Genomic DNA, 18412 nt, shown 5'->3' with positions numbered 1-18412 from the left:
TTAGTTCCCAGGTGTGTCTAGTCATTTCCGCATGTGTTCCATGTCCCTGTTAATTTAGTCATTCCATCCACCTGTGTTTTCCCTATTATCCCTTGTATAAAAGCCTTGTCCTTTCAGTTCTGTTTTGTCGGGTCTACTCGTCAACTCGTCAACTTGTCTACTTGTTACCTGTTACTTGCCACTTGCCACTTGCCACCTGTTATTTTCTACTTACCTTGCCTATGTTTGATTTAATAAATCCTTGTTTCGTTTATCCCTTGGCTCCGTGTTCCTTCCAGCAGCGTAACTGCGTGTTTTCCCTCCATTTTGTTTTCCGTTTTTTCACAATCTTTTTCTTTCGGTAGTGTGTCATGGATCCCCTCTATCGCCCCGACCCGTCCACTCTGGACCCAGAGCCCAGCCTACAATCTCCCCACGGTACGAGGCATAAGCCCGAGCCCACCGATGATGGAGAGCCAGAGAGCAACCCGTCAGACCAGGTGCGAGAGCCGGCGACACTGCCCACCACGAGGGAGCAAAATGTGGAGCGCCAAATGGGTCAAAATGAGGGGGTTTCCAATTCACCTATGTCAGTTTCTCAGTTAAGCCTAGGACGGGCTCCTGTTCCCCCGTTAAGCCCAGGACGGGCTCCTGATCCTCCTTTAAGCCCAGGACGGGCTCCTGATCCTCCTTTAAGCCCAGGACGGGCTCCTGATCCTCCGTTAAGCCCAGGACGGGCTCCTGATTCCCCGTTAAGCCCAGGACGGGCTCCTGTTCCCCCGTTAAGCCCAGGACGGGCTCCTGTTCCCCCGTTAAGCCCAGTACGGGCTCCTGATTCCCCGTTAAGCCCAGGACGGGCTCCTGTTCCCCCGTTAAGCCCAGGACGGGCTCCTGTTCCCCCGTTAAGCCCAGGACGGGCTCCTGATCCTCTGTTAAGCCCAGGACGGGCTCCTGTTCCCCCGTTAAGCCCAGGACGGGTTCCTGATCCTCTGTTAAGCCCAGGACGGGCTCCTGATCTTCCGTTAAGCCCAGGACGGGCTCCTGATCCTCTGTTAAGCCCAGGACGGGCTCCTGATTCCCCGTTAAGCCCAGGACGGGCCCCTGATCCCCCGTTAACCCCAGGACGGGCTCCTGATCCTCCTTTAAGCCCAGGACGGGCTCCTGATCCCCCGTTAAGCCGAGGACGGGCTCCTGAACCCCCGTTAAGCCCAGGACGGGCTCCTGATCCTCCGTTAAGCCCAGGACGGGCTCCTGATCCTCCGTTAAGCCCAGGAAGGGCTCCAGCCCTAGAGCTTACTTCAATGCCTACTCTTCCAAAATTCCCACCCTCCCACCCACTCCTGCCTCCTCCTCCGCTGTCGTCTGGCTTCCCCTCTGCTCGCCCTCAGCCTACCATCATTGTGGTGCGAGCTCAGCGGGACCGCCATCCTCCAGCGACGCCTTGGTCGGCGTCTCCCTCACCTCCACCTCCAGCCTCTGAGGCCTGGACTCCGCCTCGGCCCGTTGACCCGTCGGCTCCACCATGGCTCCTAGCTCCTTCCTCTCCGCCGTGGCCCGGCAGTCCGCAGGCTCTGCCTGGCTCCCTCGTCCCTCCGGCTCCGCCTTGGTCTGGCGTCGTCCATCCTATGCCTCGGGACTCCACTCCTCCGGCTTCGCCTCATCCCTCCGTCCCTCCGGCTCCGTCAGGCTCCTTCATCCCCTCGGCTACACCTCAGTCCTCGGTCACTCTGGCCTCACCGCGGCCTTCCGGATCCACATCGCCGCGTCAGTCACCAGAGCCATCAGTTCCGCCTAGGACCTCCGGCTCCTCCCCGTCACCCTGGCTCTTCGGCTCTCCGTCTCCGCCTCGGGCTCCTCCTCCACTTGCTCCGTTGCCGTGTGTCGAGTCCCTGGAGTCGGTGACCATTCCTCCTCCATGGCTCCTTCCACCGTCGGCCCCACCTTGGGCCGTTATGGCTGTGGCCTGGGTCCTGCTGGGTACCTCCTGCTTCAGATCCTTCCTGTCTCCTCCCTGGCTCCTCCCTCCGTCATCTCCTCCCTGGCTCCTTCCTCTGTAGTCCCTGTCTGCTGGCCCCCTCCTGGGAGGCTGTCCTCCACCGGAACCTCCTCCCAAGTTCCCACCCACGCCTCCCTTTGTTGTTTCTACGGTGCGAGGACGCACCTACCGGGAGGGGGGAGTACTGTCACACACCTGGACTCATTTTGTGTGTTTTTGCCCCTGTGACCCAGTTTCTGTCTCTATGTGGTTTGATTAGTTCCCAGTTGTGTCTAGTCATTTCCGCATGTGTTCCATGTCCCTGTTAATTTAGTCATTCCATCCACCTGTGTTTTCCCTATTATCCCTTGTATAAAAGCCTTGTCCTTTCAGTTCTGTTTTGTCGGGTCAACTCGTCAACTCGTCTACTTGTCTACTTGTCTACTTGTCTACTTGTCCACTTGTCCACTTGTTACCTGTTACTTGCCACCTGTTATTTTCTACTTACCTTGCCTATGTTTGATTTAATAAATCCTTGTTTCGTTTATCCCTCGTCTCCGTGTTCCTTCCAGCAGCGTAAGCCGTGACAGTGTGTGTGTGTGTGTGTGTGTGTGTGTAGTTATTCAGTAAATTATTATGTTTATTGTTTATACACTTTAATTTACTAAATTGCTAAATGAATAATATGTTTAAATACAGGACATACAGGTTTCAGTAAAATGTATTTTAGTTTAGCATGAATGTTTATCAGTACATTCGGCAGTGCACTTCAACTATATTTCAAAGACAACAGAAGTAATTAAGGTAATTACATATAAAGATGAATAGATTAATAGGAACTACTTACATGTGTCAGAAAAGTACTATTGAGGTCAACTAATTGCATTTAAAATACACTTAAACTATAATACATATTAATTTAATTGCAATTAACATGCAAAGAAGTGTCTGAAAACATTACACTCAGTTTGCACTTATTTTAATGTAAAGTATATTAGTTTTGTAATAAAGTATGCTAAGTATACTTGTTTTGCACAGGGGGGCTGAGTCTGCAGCACAGGGCTCTGGTTTGTTTTTCCATCATTTGTGGTTGGTTGCAGTTGGAGTTGGGCTGGGTTGAGATGTTGAGCCCAGCTGTGTGCTCTGCAGACGGTGCCAGAGAGGGCCTGGACGTCCGCCTAGAACCACAACTGCTGATGGCCCGCGCCTCTGTCAACCTGGAGCCCAGGACAAAGCACCTTTTCAGAACTCGCTCTCCTTCAGACTCACTTTTTTCCCCCCTTCCCTTTGGTCTAGTCATCTCCATGAGCTTGGGGGAAAAATGGGATTTATCATGATTTCCATTACAACTTTCATCCTGCACTGACTGAAATGGTCCTCACTGCAGAACACAAGATCCATAGGGCATGGTTGGATCCAGATCCAACTCCTCCCACCTTACATATACCTAAACCATCCCGTCTCCACCCCCTGATCCCTAAACCTACCCGTCTCCAGCCCCTGATCCCTAAACCTACCCGTCTCCACCCCCTGATCCCTAAACCTACCCGCCTCCACCCCCTGATCCCTAAACCTACCCGTCTTCACCCCCTAGATGTGGATCCAACCACGCCCCCTGGATCTTGTGTTCTGCACTGAGGGGCTACTGGACTGATGGATGAGGATGGCTGTGTTCAAGGCGTATCTTTTTAGATCAGTTTAAGTCCTTAAAGAAAAATAATGAAAATTCAGTCATTATTTATATTATTTACCCTTTTGTCATTCCAAACGTGTCGTTTTTTTTTTCCTGTGGAACACAAAATAAAATAAAAATGCATCTTAATGCATCTCTTTTCTATACAAAGCTAAATTTCAGTGACCACATCAATCAAGTTTTAATTTAAGTAACACACATACATTTTCTTAAACTATTTAAATTATATATTTTTTGGTTTACCCTAAAAAATACACACACACACACACACTGTGTATTACAGTATTTATATATATATATATATATATATAGAATTAGCTTTTATTTTAATTTTTGTTATTTTTTATTTTATTTCAATTATTTTATTTTATTTTATTTTATTATATATAACATTTATTTTTATTTCAGTTTTAGCTTTAGTAATTTTAGTTCTTTAACTAATTTTATTTCAGTTTGTCACCAAGATCAAGAGAGGATGTAGTCGTATGAGAATGGACGAGTATATAGTATAAAGTGTTTTACGTTTTGTTGTTGTTGTTTGTTTGTTTGTTTTTGTTTTGTTGTATCTAATAATTTTCATAATAAACCTAATAATTAAAAATCAATAATTTTTAATCATTTAATTTAATTTCAGCTTTAAATAAAAAGTTTTAACAAATTAAATTTTTGTCAACAATAACAACAATTATTTGAAGCAGACGAAACAATAGACTTTGTTTCCCTAGGTTTAAACATTTTTATTTAATTTTTTATTTTTTGCATGAAACGTTGTTTAGCCTATTACAATTCACGTGTAAATATTACTTTTTTTTTTTTTTTTTTTATTTATTTATCTTTTATTTTAATTTATATATTTATTTTTTCATAAACTATTCCTTAAATGCCCTTTAAGAGAACTTTTTAAACTTCCCAATTAAAGAACAAACTACTGTGAACCTTTTTTGTTGTTGTTGTCGGCTATACTCTGTTTTGGCCAAGGGCACTTGAATAATAACAAGCAACAGAAAGAGGTATAGAAAGCTAGGGGGTGACGATAGTTGGAAACTGGAATTAGCGTTTCTTGCCAGGACAAGATGGGAGAAGTTCTTGTCCTCACAGGTAGTCAGCATTGAGTCACGGCCAGGAAGAAAACTGATTTAATTACATTCTAACCCCAAGACAAGCACAGACATTCCTGAGCTTTTGGAAGGACAGCTTCTTCAACCTGCAGCCGGCAAGCTAATTATCCACACAATAGACACTGTGTCCAGGTAAATGACTTTAGATATTGAGAATTAGCTGAGGGAAAAATCTCAGGGAACGTGAGCAAGGAGGTCATCCTTCTTCTCTTGTATGGTGTTGGATCTACCTTATGTATGTGCTTGGGATTCTATGGCTCCTCTGCCAACTCAAATGAGCAGCTGTCTCTGATCCGCCAGCTACAGACTAATCAAGTCATGCTAACACTGAAGCCACCTTGCAGCCAGTAAATATCACTCTAAACATTATAAAAAGCAGCAACGTTAAGAATCAAGTACCAGTTTTAAATTAGAACTTATGCAAAGCGATTTGTTACTACTGGTTTCAGACCATTTAGCAAACATTTCAAAGTTTTGTTCCCATAATGTTCGAAAAAATATATTAAATAGAATCTGATAAATTTTAAAACAATCTTTTAAAATCTGGACCTTTTCACATATTCAGAAAATTAAGAAATAATGTTGTTCTCATAATATATTTTTGCTGGGTTTGACTCTGCATTCACACGCGAAAGACTCTTAATGAATTTGAATGAATCTGTTAAAAAAGTATGAAACGAGTGAATTCATAACTTTTGACTTCATAACTTAATGTCTAAAATTAGCTAAAAATTAATTTCCAGAAATGATGCATTTCATGTTGTTTTACAATAAAAATGGCACTTTAATTAAATGATAAGTAGACACACACACACACATTTCTACACTATCTCTTATGTCAAAGAAAATAGTTAAGTATAAAACAATTTCTAAGAGAATTGCTCAAGAACCAGAATAATTCACTGGAATCAGAGGCGATACATTTCTTCGTGTTGATGCACAATTCTGGATTATTAGTGTTCAAAGCATCACGTTCCACCTCAGGATATGAGGAAACTGAACTGCTCATCTGCTCATTTTCAATTAAACCTCATTTATGAGGCTGCGCTTTTTTATTGCTGTTTTTATTGGCTGACTTTATGACAGTAGCTGCACATCTGCTAACCCTCTTAAGCTTCGGAGACTCTATTGACAACTTAAGCCCCGTGGAGATACCCAAGCTATATTATTGTACTTGATCAGTTTTAATAAAATGTTGAGGTGAATCTGGGGATTTGCATGTACCTACCTCAACCTCAATCTTTCACATTTTTCTTGTGTAGATGATCTCTGCACTGAAGAAACTATTAACAGGGTGCAACTTTTGAGCAACTGCAACAAGACACTTCAGCTACTGGCTTGAAAAGTGTACAATCTTTGTCACACCAAACAGAACTGCTGATACAATCTTTGCTTTACAGTCTATGTTTCAAACACACTTACTGAGCACTTCCATCATTGGTCAGGAAACTGATAGTCCCGCCCCCAAACTCACACTATTGGCTGAATGTTTCTCTGGCTGCAATATTCACATCTTACTTCCTGTAAGATCGGACTTGTTTATTTCTAAATTCCATTGGTCTAAAATTGGTGTGTCTTACCATATTATTTATGGTTAATTATTATGAATTCACTCGTTTGTAGTGCAAACAATTTTACCATTTACCACATATTGTTATTCTTCTCTTTAATGAACCGGAAGTCTCGGAACATCCTTGTTGATCCTGGAACAACAATCCAATCAACCAATCAGAATTGAGATAGAACTTTTAAGGAAATATCAGTTTTAGGCTTACAATCAGGGTTAGGTTCTTCTACACTCTTGTTAATCAGCTATCATTTCCCACTGATTTTAGGAATAAATTATGGGTAGGGTTAGGTTTAGGTGTAGGGATTAAGCTATATTTTTGGACAATAATGTTGATCCAGGATCAACAAAAGATGTTGATCCAGGAACATGTCGTATTTGGCAAAATCAAGGCGACCGCTATAGTATTAAGAATTCACCAAATTGAATGTTTAATACGTTTAATAAAAAGCAACTGTTTCACAAGTTTTCTGAAATGTTATGTTTAAATATGCAAATGTTGCATTTTCTATATCATATTAAATATGTGCTAACTTGCAGACAATTCCACAACAGAAATGTTAGCTAGCGCTACTGAAGTAGAGATTTCTGGCTCGGTTAATGGGAAATAACTTGTAAAGTTATGCATGTAACTGAAATATACAGACTTAAAGTGCACTAAAATTAACACTTTAATACATATTTTGGATGCTTTCTTTCCACTAGTCTTGAAAGTTATGGAAGCAAAACAGCACAAAATCTCACAATTCATTAATGCATGAATGATGCACCAATTTAGGTTGTGTGAGTTGAATGTTAAAACATCACGCTCTAAAAATGACCTCTAGAAATTCCTCTTGACTCTTCTAAATGAGAGGGCAAAGCTATGAAAGCGTCTGTAGCACTGGATGTGGTTTATGTTACTGATTAACTCTCTCCCAGTGTCGCCCGTGTGTTATCTGTGAGCGCGGGTCTGTCTCACACCCGACTCATGTTGACATTCCAGAGGACTGGACCTTGTGCAAACAGCCTTTGACAGATGGAGGCTACGAGAACCAGATTGAGATGGCAGTCTGCACTCTGATGGGCCTCCTCACGTATTTCAACGGCTCTGAGCTGAAGAACTTTATGTGGCAGATGCTCATCGCAGACTCTCATTTGGAGGATCATACAGGACGGTGGAGAGTAGTAACGAGGTCAGTGAAAGGCATGACAGGTTTCAGTCACCATAGTTTTTGTCATTTTTTCAGATGAGGAGAAGATTTTGCTTTCCTGAGTGGCGCCATTGAGCTTTCAACTGTTTTTTGATAATTTCTTTAGTATCTCAAATTGAAATCAAATGGAGATCAAATAGATGCTTCTTAGAAGTTTCTAGTGAGAAAAACACCCCAGTAATTTCACGTGTCTCCTCCAGTGCCTTAAGATCTCAACATGGTCTCAAAACTCACATATGCATAAACAAAATACAGAAGCTTGAAAACAATGTCCTAGGTCTCGATATGAATTGATCAGATTCTACTTTTTTACGTAAAGACTAAAACTACAATAAAGATGCGTTTACAGGCTTGCAATTTTCATACTGTATTAAACACTCCTGATTTTTTTTTTTCGCAAAACATAACTATTATCACCCAGCCTATCATATGTAGTAACATTTAAATATGTACAACTTTATCTGCATATATACAAGGGAAGAGATACTATATAGCAAATCTCAACTGCTTGATTGCTTGTATCATTGCAAAATATAAACTGTATTATCTGCTAAATGCGACTATGATGCATGACAATATTAAGATACTATGAACATTAACATGATTTTCTGCAAAGCTGCTTTGAAACTGTGTACTGTAAAAAACGCACTATATAAATTCTGCTTGAATATAGACACCAGAAAGGGATTTACTTGGAAAAGCGAAACAAAATATAAAAACAAAGCACACACAAATCATTTTTTCATCTTTAATTTTACAAATCTGTCAGGAACACTTGTTGAGAACAACCTCAGCTCATTTGTCTGGAAGAAAATGAAACACTTGAGCGATTCGTAATACTTTCGAGTTGATGTGGGTAAAACTGCGCAAAATATACTGCAACCTTTTTTCCAGTATTTCATCAAATTCAAATGCAAACTTCAGTGTGAGAAAAACAGCTGGATAAAAACGAGATCCTGTACTAGAGAAAAGGGATTAGCTGACTATAAAAAATGTATGTTATTTTTGCATTTTAACTTACCATTCACATTTGTATATATATATATATATAAAAAAGACGTAAGAAATGCAAATCTTTTGATACCAGCTACAAATAATTCTGGTACCACTGCAATGTCATTTTAAATTACAAAATAAACATTATGAATCATTATTGTTTCTACGGTCATCATTAATATTATTATCTCTTTAATATTTTGATCCTTTTTATCCATTTGATTATTTTTTATCACAAGTCAATAAATTAACACGCTATCTCTTTCCCTGAAAGCCAATACGTGACTGTGTCAGCTAGTGAGAGTTGCGCAGGACCCGACATTAAACTTTTCCAAAAGATTTTGTGTGCCAGGATTCGAACCAGCACCACGGCTCAATGTGCCTGGAATATATGCATGAAAACTGAGAGTTTTGTGGCTTTTAGTCCATGTTTGTTAGTTTTGAGGTCATCTAAGCGCTTATACATTCCCAAAAGATGACAAAGAAAAGAGACAAAAAAGAAAACTGAACTTGTCAAACAATTTCATGGTGTTTTTTTAATGTCGAGTCCTGCTATATATGTGTGAATGTAAGTCTGGGAATGTAATAGAAACATCTAGATGTGTCTACATCTATTTCTCACTCTGCAGGAAAAGGGAGGAATTGTTCGGAAGTCCATACAAAAAATAATTCATTGTAAATATATAATATATATTTTTACATTTTTGAATATATTTACAAATATACCCAACACTATATACCATGTATTATTTATTTTTTTAACCATTAAGGATAACTGTTCTGGATTTTTGTATGATAACTGTGTTATCATGGTAAAAACGGAGCATTTTAAAAATTAAAAATACAAAAAAATCAACTGGAGGCAGTGTTATGTTTTCTTCTACTTCTTCTTCTGTTAGTTGTGTGTTTCCTTATTGTACTCATATCCTATTTTCTCCTTTTTGTCTCTTAAGAGTTTGGTCCATGTGCTTCATCATTCATTTCTCTTGGGAACACAGAATCCTGGAATGCCAAGCAATGGAATGATGGCAAGAATGTAATAGAATTCCAACACAAATGGAAAAGAATCATCAAAATAAACAAAAAAAGCAAGAGGTGGGTCATTAAAAGCAGTCACTTTTCTTCAGTCCTCATCCTCTTTTTAAGAGCTTGGTCACATGTTTTTGTGTGCGCAAGTGTGCGTTTCCACAAAAAAAGGCACCAGCGCTTCACACACTTCAGTTTCTTTCCGGAAAAGCAGCACTGCTGGCGTCTCAGCCTCCTTTGGCACGCTCCGAAAGTCCAGCGGGAGCTTTGCAAGGAGTCTAGAGGCAGCATACGGTTCTGGATCGGGACAAGGGAATTGTGGGTAAAAGTCTCTCAGTCTTGTTGAGAACTGCAAACGTAGCTTGGATATGGTGGGTCTGGAGAAGGTTGAAGAGGCTCATGTTTTTATGCCTCCGTTAATGTGCTGGTACTTGGGAAGGCAGGGCTCGTCTGCTAAGGGCTCGTGGGAGAAGACCGAGTCGTCTCCGGAGGAGCAGGAGCTGCGTGTGTCGGGGAAGCTGGGAGAATACTGCTCCACTGGGGCGCACAGGTCCAGATACTCCTATAGACACAAAGATGAAGCTGTCAGTATAAACATGACCAGAACTACAGCTGCCACATTTACTAGGGAAAACTTCTATTTCTATTAGTGAATTGAAAGAGAACGTATTACATGGAAATAAAACCTATTTCCAGAAATGTTCTTTTAATTTTAACTTGGTTGTGTGTCACTTTTATTAATTTTCTTTTAATATGTAAGTAGTTTTTTTTTTTTTAGTTTATTTAATTGTTTTAGTAAAAAATAAATAAATGCTGAAATTTTTAAAAAATGCAACGCTTGAAAAATACAAGTTTTGTTTACATTATATAAGTATGTTTACTGTGTATTTTCCTTATGTATAAATAATACAAACGCATGTATATATTTAAGACAAAATATGTGATGATTATATTTAACATTTTTTATATATAATATAAAAATAAGAATATGAATATATAAATGTATAAACGTAAGTATTTTCCAAATATATACTGTATGTGTGTGTACTTATATATATGCACATATATAATGTAAACAAAAACCCTTTTTTCAGATGTGATTAATCATTTGACAGCACTAATATATATATATATATATATACACACACACACACACACACACACACACATATAAATCTTTTTTAACATTATAATTGGCTTTATTGTCATGGAATTAATTTAATTCTTTAAAAAACAACTTTTGAACTATTATATTGTATATAATGTATATAGTATATATTGTTTATAATAATAATAATACATTTCTTTATAATGATTATTTTAAACAATACTTTCTGCTGTTGTCTTGGAATAAGTTCAAGTTTTCCTTATTTTATTTATTTATTTTATTATTATTACTTTTAACATTTAGTTAGTTCTCACCATTCTCCGGTTAGTTTTCAAGAGTCTTTGATGAATAGAGAGTTCAAAAGAACAGCATTTATTTGAAACCGAAATCTTTTGTGACATTTAAAGGGCTTTACTGTCACTTTTGATCAATTTAATGTGTCCTTGCTGAATAAAACTAATAATGTCTTTCTTTCAAAAACAAAAAATACTGAACCCAAATGTCTGAATGGTAGCGTATATAATAAAATAATTATTTATAACTCAAATAATACTTTCCGCTGTGGCTCACCAGCAATAACACTGATCTACTAGCCGCTTCCTTAAAAATGAAGTGCACTCAATCCGAGTTTAACCATCCTGGAAACCACGGAGCGAGATCCCACGTCTGAACAATCACCTTCAGAATGTCAAATCTCACCAATATTTGCTTATTGAATTTCAGCGAATCAGTAACAGAACAGACCACACCTGAAGACATCTATATATTTCTGAAATGCATAACTAAACAGCCAATGCACATAAATATATATGACTTTAAACGATGAATTTCCTGGTTCATTCCTCAGACAAAATTGGAGCCATTTTCTCTTTGTGGCTGGTATTGAACTATTTGACAAGAGGAAGAGGGGGGTTTTAGGTTGCTGAAAATGAGTGTTGGATTGAACTCTCGCTGCTCAACACAAGGCAGCTCACATTACTAAAGACCTTCACATCTGTGAGCAGTTTAAGACGGGGGGAAGAAAGCAGAGGCACTTTATTACATTTCTAAAGTTCAAAACGGCGAACGAGAGTGGGGCTTTTGGCATCATCTCTTCCACGGCTCAATCCCCCCCTTCGACAAGTTCTGACAGATTTTCATCCCTCAGCCCGCCACACGGATATCACGGATGGCAGTTAGGGAACGGAAAGAATCGTCTAGTAGGGATCCATCTGACAACTGAGCAACGTTAGCATGGATCTTCACGGATCTAGCGAAATGTTGCGAGCCGGAGCCAGTGTTGGCACAGGTTTGATGGATCCCAGAACTATAGGGAAAGCAGGAGTGGTTTCGAGTGTGTTTATGCATGTGTGTAAATGTGTGCACGCCTCACCTCGTTGGTTGCCAAAGTGAGAATCCGGTCCAAGTCCTCGACCAACTGTTTGAATGTGGGCCTGTGGGAAGAGATCGCATGCCAGCAGTCCTTCATCATCATGTACCTGGGAATAGACAACGTGACATCATTTATTTATTTCTAAGCTCTGTTTTGGAAATCAACCATTTGTGTGAACAGACATGCTCAGGCGAGTACACGTGCGCTAAATAGCAGGTTTCCATGAAAGGGAAACTGTAATTTTGTTGCTCACGTACAATCTCAAAACTAATGCAAACGTCTTATTTTGGCAGCAAGTCAACGTGAAAGTCTGTTAGGTCGCCAACACGTTGGCTTACAGGTACTTTTTTGTCAATTTAGGATGTGAAGGAGCTCTGCGAAAGGCCATGAGAGCCCGATTAACAACTTTCACTGTGAAATTACTTAATTAATCTGTTGGATGCTCTGAGAAATTGCAATGTATCTTGATAGAGCTGGGAAACTAGCTTAACGTTGACATAAACAGCATTTTACTATTTTACTTTCATAATGGGATGTGTTTCTGAGTAAAACAGAGAAAAAAAAACAGATTGATGCTAGCTGAACTAGTTCACACTAAATGCAAGCCAAAAAATGTTTGCAGTGAAACAGCTAAGTGTAAGAAATTAGCTTAACTAGTACATGCACACACATACATGCAGGTCACTAACGCATTGCTAAGCTAAATGTAAAACAAAAAAGCTAGTAGAAAATTAGCTTAATTAGCTTAACTTGTACATAGTATATGCAAGTGAAAAATAAGATTAAAACTCTTATCAGCTTAACTAAGCGACACAAAGACTCAATAAAATACATAAAATGGCAGGAAAACAAAGAGATTAGTTGGACACTAGCTTAAATAGCTCTCTGACACGTTAAATACAACTTTAAAAAAAGGCAGCAAAAGTAAATGATTGCTTTTTGAACTAGCTCATGATGCTAATTAAATTATGCTAATTACTAGCTCACTGACGAGGTAAATGCAAGACAGAAAAAAATAGATTTAAAAGTAGCATAATTACTGACACACTATATTTAAGAAAAATATATATCACGAAAAAGGTGTGTTGAATGCCAGCTTGATTAACTCAATGATACATTAAATTAAAGTTAAAGTTATTTATTATTAATAAATCGCCGGATTAACTAGTGAACTAACAATGTAAATGCAATTCTAGCTCATTGAAATGCTGAAGGCAAAAGAAAAAAAATCTAAGTAAATGATTAGTGGAACACTAGTTTGACTAGCCCACTGACAAGGTCATTGCAAACCAGAAATAAAAAATAGTAGAAATAAAATTATTAGCAGGACAGTAAAAAAAGTAATACTAATACATGGACACACTGAAATCAAGTAAAGATATGATAACTAAAATGTTAATATGATGCCAGTTTAAACTTGTCAGTAAATTATTAGCAGTATGATAGCTTAACTAGTGCGCTGACTAGATAAATACAAGACCTTAAAAATTTGAAGAAAAAAAGATTTGCGCAACATCTGAACAAGTACAAAGACATACTAAATGCAAGCAACAATAAAGCAAAAATGGGGCGCTAGCTTGACAATGTGAATGAACGTACGACAGTTAGCGGAAGCTAGAGATTAAGGTTTATAAAGTTGTAAATATGGATTTTTCTTACACAAATGCTTCATTGCTTCAGAAGGCCTTAATTAAGCCCTCCGAGCCATGTGGACTTCTTTTATAAGGCATGTGTGAAATTTTTTGGACTTCAAATTTTGGGTTACCATCCACTCCCATTATAAAGCATGGATTAGCCTGGACATTATTTAATATAACTCTGATTGTTTCTTCTGAAAGAAGAATGTCATATACACCGGGGATGGCTTGTGGGCGAGTAAACCATGGGCTCATTTTCATTTTTGGGTGAACTACCCCTTTAACAAGCACTAAATTATGGCAAATGCAAAGAGATTTTATTGATCCATAAAAGATTCCTATTACATACAATGCAACATGAAACCTTTGAGAAAACATCGACACTCACAATTCGTTGGTGCAGTTAGCAGGCTTGTCCATGCGATGACCCTCTTTTAGTAGCTTAAAGAGCTCCTCGACAGGTATTCCAGGATACGGAGAACCACCGAGCGTGAAGATCTCCCACATTAAAACCCCGAACGACCAGCTGAAAGAGACAGACACACATTCATCAGATCACTTTACCAGAAAAACACACAACAAACACTTCTCTCGTGGTTCATATTACACATTCAATCAGTGTTTTGATTGCAAATACAGTGGGAGTATATTGGCATTTGACAATCAGCATTTTGTTTAGTTATTCTTGATTATTTAACAATAAATTCCAGCCTCTTCTGTGGTACCATTACTTCACTATCCCCAAAATTTGGATGAGGAACACTCTGTGAAATAAAGCCTTTCCAAAAATCCCAATTTGATCCATTTACAGTAGTGATATTTGTTGGCACTAACAACACAGTTGCTGTTGAGGTCTCAATGCGGTCTTTCTGCCAGCGTCCCGGACTGTGGGACCACTTTTACACGACTCAAATGGCTCTGGACTCAAAGCTGGCTTTTGTCCTCTATGGAACGCCACAATGACACATATTGTCCAGCCAAAACAAACATTAGTGAGACCCACAGGAAACTAATGTCCAGAGGGCAGGAGATTGTAGCGGGGAATGATTTTTCAACACATGCCAATTCCGTGTTGCTTCATCTAAGACGAGGAGGGAAAATAAAATACGCAAATGATAAGAGTTTCCACAGAGAGTTTCTGACCTTTGACTCATCATATGTGTGTTTAAAGCTTCCCAAAAATAGGCCAGGGGACATGCAGTGCCAGAAACCCTTATCATCTGCATACGCTTTTATTTATCCTGCTGAGTTAGCAAAAGCATTTCACAGTCACAGCGGTTATAATGGTTTGAAATCAATGCGTTACACAATGTGCTTGAGAAATACATCTCTACAACTATACACACAGGTTAGTAGAAAAGAAAAGAGGTGAGATTTCTTTAACATCTCAATTGCTTCTCTTAAATGGCAATGTTAATCAGTGGAGAGCAAAAGGCTCTCTGCTTTTCTCTGCATGTGTTTGTTTGTCTTCTTCTCGTTTTTATCTAGCGCTGCATCTTCTCTGACATGTTTGCCAAATTCATCATCTCTATTCAGTCACCCCATGTAACCGTGGCCAACCTCCCCATGATCAATCACTCACACTGAGAGAACAAAGAGGTTGACTGCAATGTCCTCTTGAACCCTTGCGCTTCAATGCAATAGGCCACAAATGGCTTGTGTGCAAATGATACAGCTGTATGCTAGACCCTAACTTGCTAAATAGCAATGAATGAATGACTCATTTCACTTGAAAATTAAGAGAAAAAAAATGGAAATTTGATTTTGCGTAAAGAAAATGTTGGTCAGGGAAATAATTCCATAATGCATAAAATACATTTTCAAAAATAAAACCCAGACATGATCTTGACAAATTTCATGAAATGAACTCTAAATGCTAACTAGGCAATAAAGGCAAAAACCAAATTTTCTAGGGTTAAAAGGGCCAAGCCCTTTCTTTAATCTAATTTAGCTGACCTTGCATGAGGCCGGATGAACCTCAACCATAAAAGCCATCAATTTAACATCCTGAACAAACCGGAAATTCACACATGCACCCATATTTCCATTTTTGCAAACTCTGCAGCTTACATCCCATTCCCCTGGGGTCTTATTTGTCAAAACATGCCAATATTTATTATAATTTATGTATTAATTTAATATGATGTCATGTATATATCATGTCTGCCTCTGAGCCAATCAGAAAGCTCGGGTCCTTAGTGACTGATGGTGCATAATTAGACAAAACATTCAAGCGTTTGCCATCAATAAGGGTCTCTATGCTATTGATTTGATTTTACAGCAAAAGACCACACAAAGAGAAGGCAAACATGACAAAAGATAATGGGCTGCAAGAGATTACACAACATATATAATCAGGGGTGGACAGTATGATCACATTCTTTTATGATAATATCTGTTTTTGTACATTCCAATGCCACTAAATACTTCCATTAAATACTTTACAAATTAGTAATTTGGAACTTGATGGATGCAAACCAAAAGATCAGAATATTAATAACAAATGAATGTAGAAATGACTTCAGCCTGTGCATGCAGCCAAACCTAAAAAACATCCCACAGAGGTCGCATGAAAAATCCAACATGCCCCAAAGCATAACTTCCGCTTCATCTCTTTAAGAGATAAAAATAAATAAATGAATAAATAAATATGTGAACTTAAAATGAAAGGGAACAAGCATGCACTAGAGGATGAAAGCAAGCACAAATTACAGAATTATTTAGACTTTCAAGTCTAAGAAAAACAATGAGGTAGAGAAGAGCTGGAGTGAAGGGAAGATAGAGGGCCTTTCCGTTGGGGCTCTGGGAGGTGAGAGTCTGGCCCGTCTGAAGGACTTTGAAGCTGGGCAGATTAGTAACACGGCACTGGTCGCAAGTCGAGCGTGAAATCTCTCACTTTTTCGGTGTAGTGCTGGCCGCGAACAACCCTTCTTCTTTCTCTTCTGTCAGACAAAAACACTTCCTTAACTTTCCATCATTCTTGCTCCTTTTTTTCACAAGGGAAACAATTCTTGTACCCCTGAACTCACCTGCCAGCAGTTCCTATTCTTTCCCAAACTACTCGTTTTACACAAACACAGAGCCACTCCAATCACAGTAGAACTGTTTTAGTGCACTCTCCAAACCACTTCAGAGAAACTTTTTAAATTTGTAGAAAGAAAAACAGCCTTAACAATATAATTTAGACTTGGATCCATAACAACTTGTGCAGAACCAACCAGAGCAATCCAAAACCAATGAGCAGAAATAACAAGCCATCGTCACTAGATGCAAATGATCTGTTATAATTGGCAACACAGTTGCACTGATGTGTTAATATGCATTCAGGTTTAACGTATTTGTTATTGCTTAGATCCAATGAATAATGACCCTATCTGGACAGCCTGAATCCCCGACGATATACAAGAAACAGCCAAAAACTCTTCTCTTTTATGTATCTCTTTTCTTTTCTTTCACTGCATTGTATGGAAGCCTGTTTCCTCCACTAAACAAAAAGAAAAAAAAAAATTAACTACGACTTTTTAAATTCTGACTTGTTTCTCACAATTAAGTAATTGAGTTTACATCTCACAACTTGTTTTCTCGGAATAGTGATATAAACTTGCAATTCTGACTTTTTTCTGAATTATAATATTATATATATATAATTATAATTTTTTTCATGATTGTGAGACGTAAACTCAATTACGAGTTATAACGTCAGAATTACATGATATAACGTTGCAACTGCAAACTGCAAACTCACAATTGTGAGGAAAAAAAGTCACAACTATTTTTGAAAATGTATTTAGTGGCAGAAAAGTTTACTTTTTCTATGCTTTCACTATTTCTTAATACTTATACTATTCTGGACGATGTTTGAAACTTTGTACTGCAAGCAATTCTGTGTTTTTGCATCATTCAGATGAATTGCTTGTGTATTCTTCATTTGTAAGTTGCTTTGGATAAAAACATCTGATAAATGAATACATGTAAATGTGCATGAACTAGGGTGGGATATCAAGTTGTACACATCAACAAAAGAGCAATACAATCTTGTTTTTCACGACATGTCCCCTTTAAAATGAAAAAAATAATTAATCAAACAACAACGAAGGACATAAACGGTTGACTTACACATCGCTCTGGTGTGTATAGACTCGGTCGAACAGTGCCTCTGGAGCCATCCATTTCACCGGCAGACGACCCTACAGACATCAATAGGAGCAAAGGTCAAAGACAGGCAACACAACCAACATCCAGACACTGTGACACTCACATCTTCATCTGCACCAGACCCTTGTTAGCCTGGAATTTCATTAAGCCCCAAGCAGCCAATAATGATTGCCAATTAAATCTTGTTGGGACGTTTCGCCAAACTCTAATTTCCCTCAGGAGTCATTGTGGGGTTATACATTGGAGCTAGTGGAGAAGATACAAGAGTCAATGACATTTGGAGGAGAGCCCTGAGTTCACAATCTCCTGGCTCACAGTGTTTTATTTAGATGGGGTTGAACTAGTGTAATTGAATCTAACCCCAGCCATTAATCAGTCATCAGTATCTCTCAATCTGGGCTTTGCTCGTTGTTTTAATAATGCTGAACTATGTTTAAAATATTCATGGCCAGATCTATGTGACCTTGATAAGAATGGAGAAATAAATCAGGACTAAAGCCGCACTGATGATTAACGTATGGAAAAGTTGATGCTTACATTTACATCCCTGTTGTAAAATCCAAGTTCTACCAGTTAAAGACTGTCAAGCTGGG

The 18412-nt window shown here is 38.8% G+C and overlaps 1 protein-coding gene and 1 long non-coding RNA gene across 7 annotated transcripts in view; both read right to left on the bottom strand.

Annotated features, from left to right (window-relative positions):
• Positions 1 to 2657: 2657 nt before the first annotated feature.
• Positions 2658 to 6152, bottom strand: LOC132156469 (uncharacterized). The gene is made up of 2 exons (XR_009437430.1): positions 5994 to 6152; positions 2658 to 3263 (listed from the first exon to the last, which is right to left on the bottom strand). It is a non-coding gene; the product is annotated as an uncharacterized LOC132156469 (long non-coding RNA).
• Positions 6153 to 8627: 2475 nt separating this feature from the next.
• LOC132156748 (fibroblast growth factor receptor 2) overlaps positions 8628 to 18412 on the bottom strand; it is a 47471-nt gene continuing 37686 nt past the window's right edge. For all 6 annotated transcript variants that reach the window (XM_059565749.1, XM_059565748.1, XM_059565747.1 and 3 more), the window contains 4 exons: positions 17781 to 17851; positions 14053 to 14190; positions 12028 to 12133; positions 8628 to 10109 (listed from right to left, as the gene is read on the bottom strand). In XM_059565749.1, coding sequence (XP_059421732.1) covers positions 9945 to 10109; positions 12028 to 12133; positions 14053 to 14190; positions 17781 to 17851 — 480 coding nt within the window. In that variant the 3' untranslated portion in view covers positions 8628 to 9944. The remainder of the gene's footprint in view (positions 10110 to 12027; positions 12134 to 14052; positions 14191 to 17780; positions 17852 to 18412) is intronic.

Source organism: Carassius carassius, chromosome 14, assembly GCF_963082965.1.
Source record: "Carassius carassius chromosome 14, fCarCar2.1, whole genome shotgun sequence".
Classification (NCBI taxonomy): domain Eukaryota; kingdom Metazoa; phylum Chordata; class Actinopteri; order Cypriniformes; family Cyprinidae; genus Carassius; species Carassius carassius.
The sequence above is the reverse complement of the archived record's forward strand: the minus strand, read 5'-3'. Positions and strand labels throughout refer to the sequence as shown.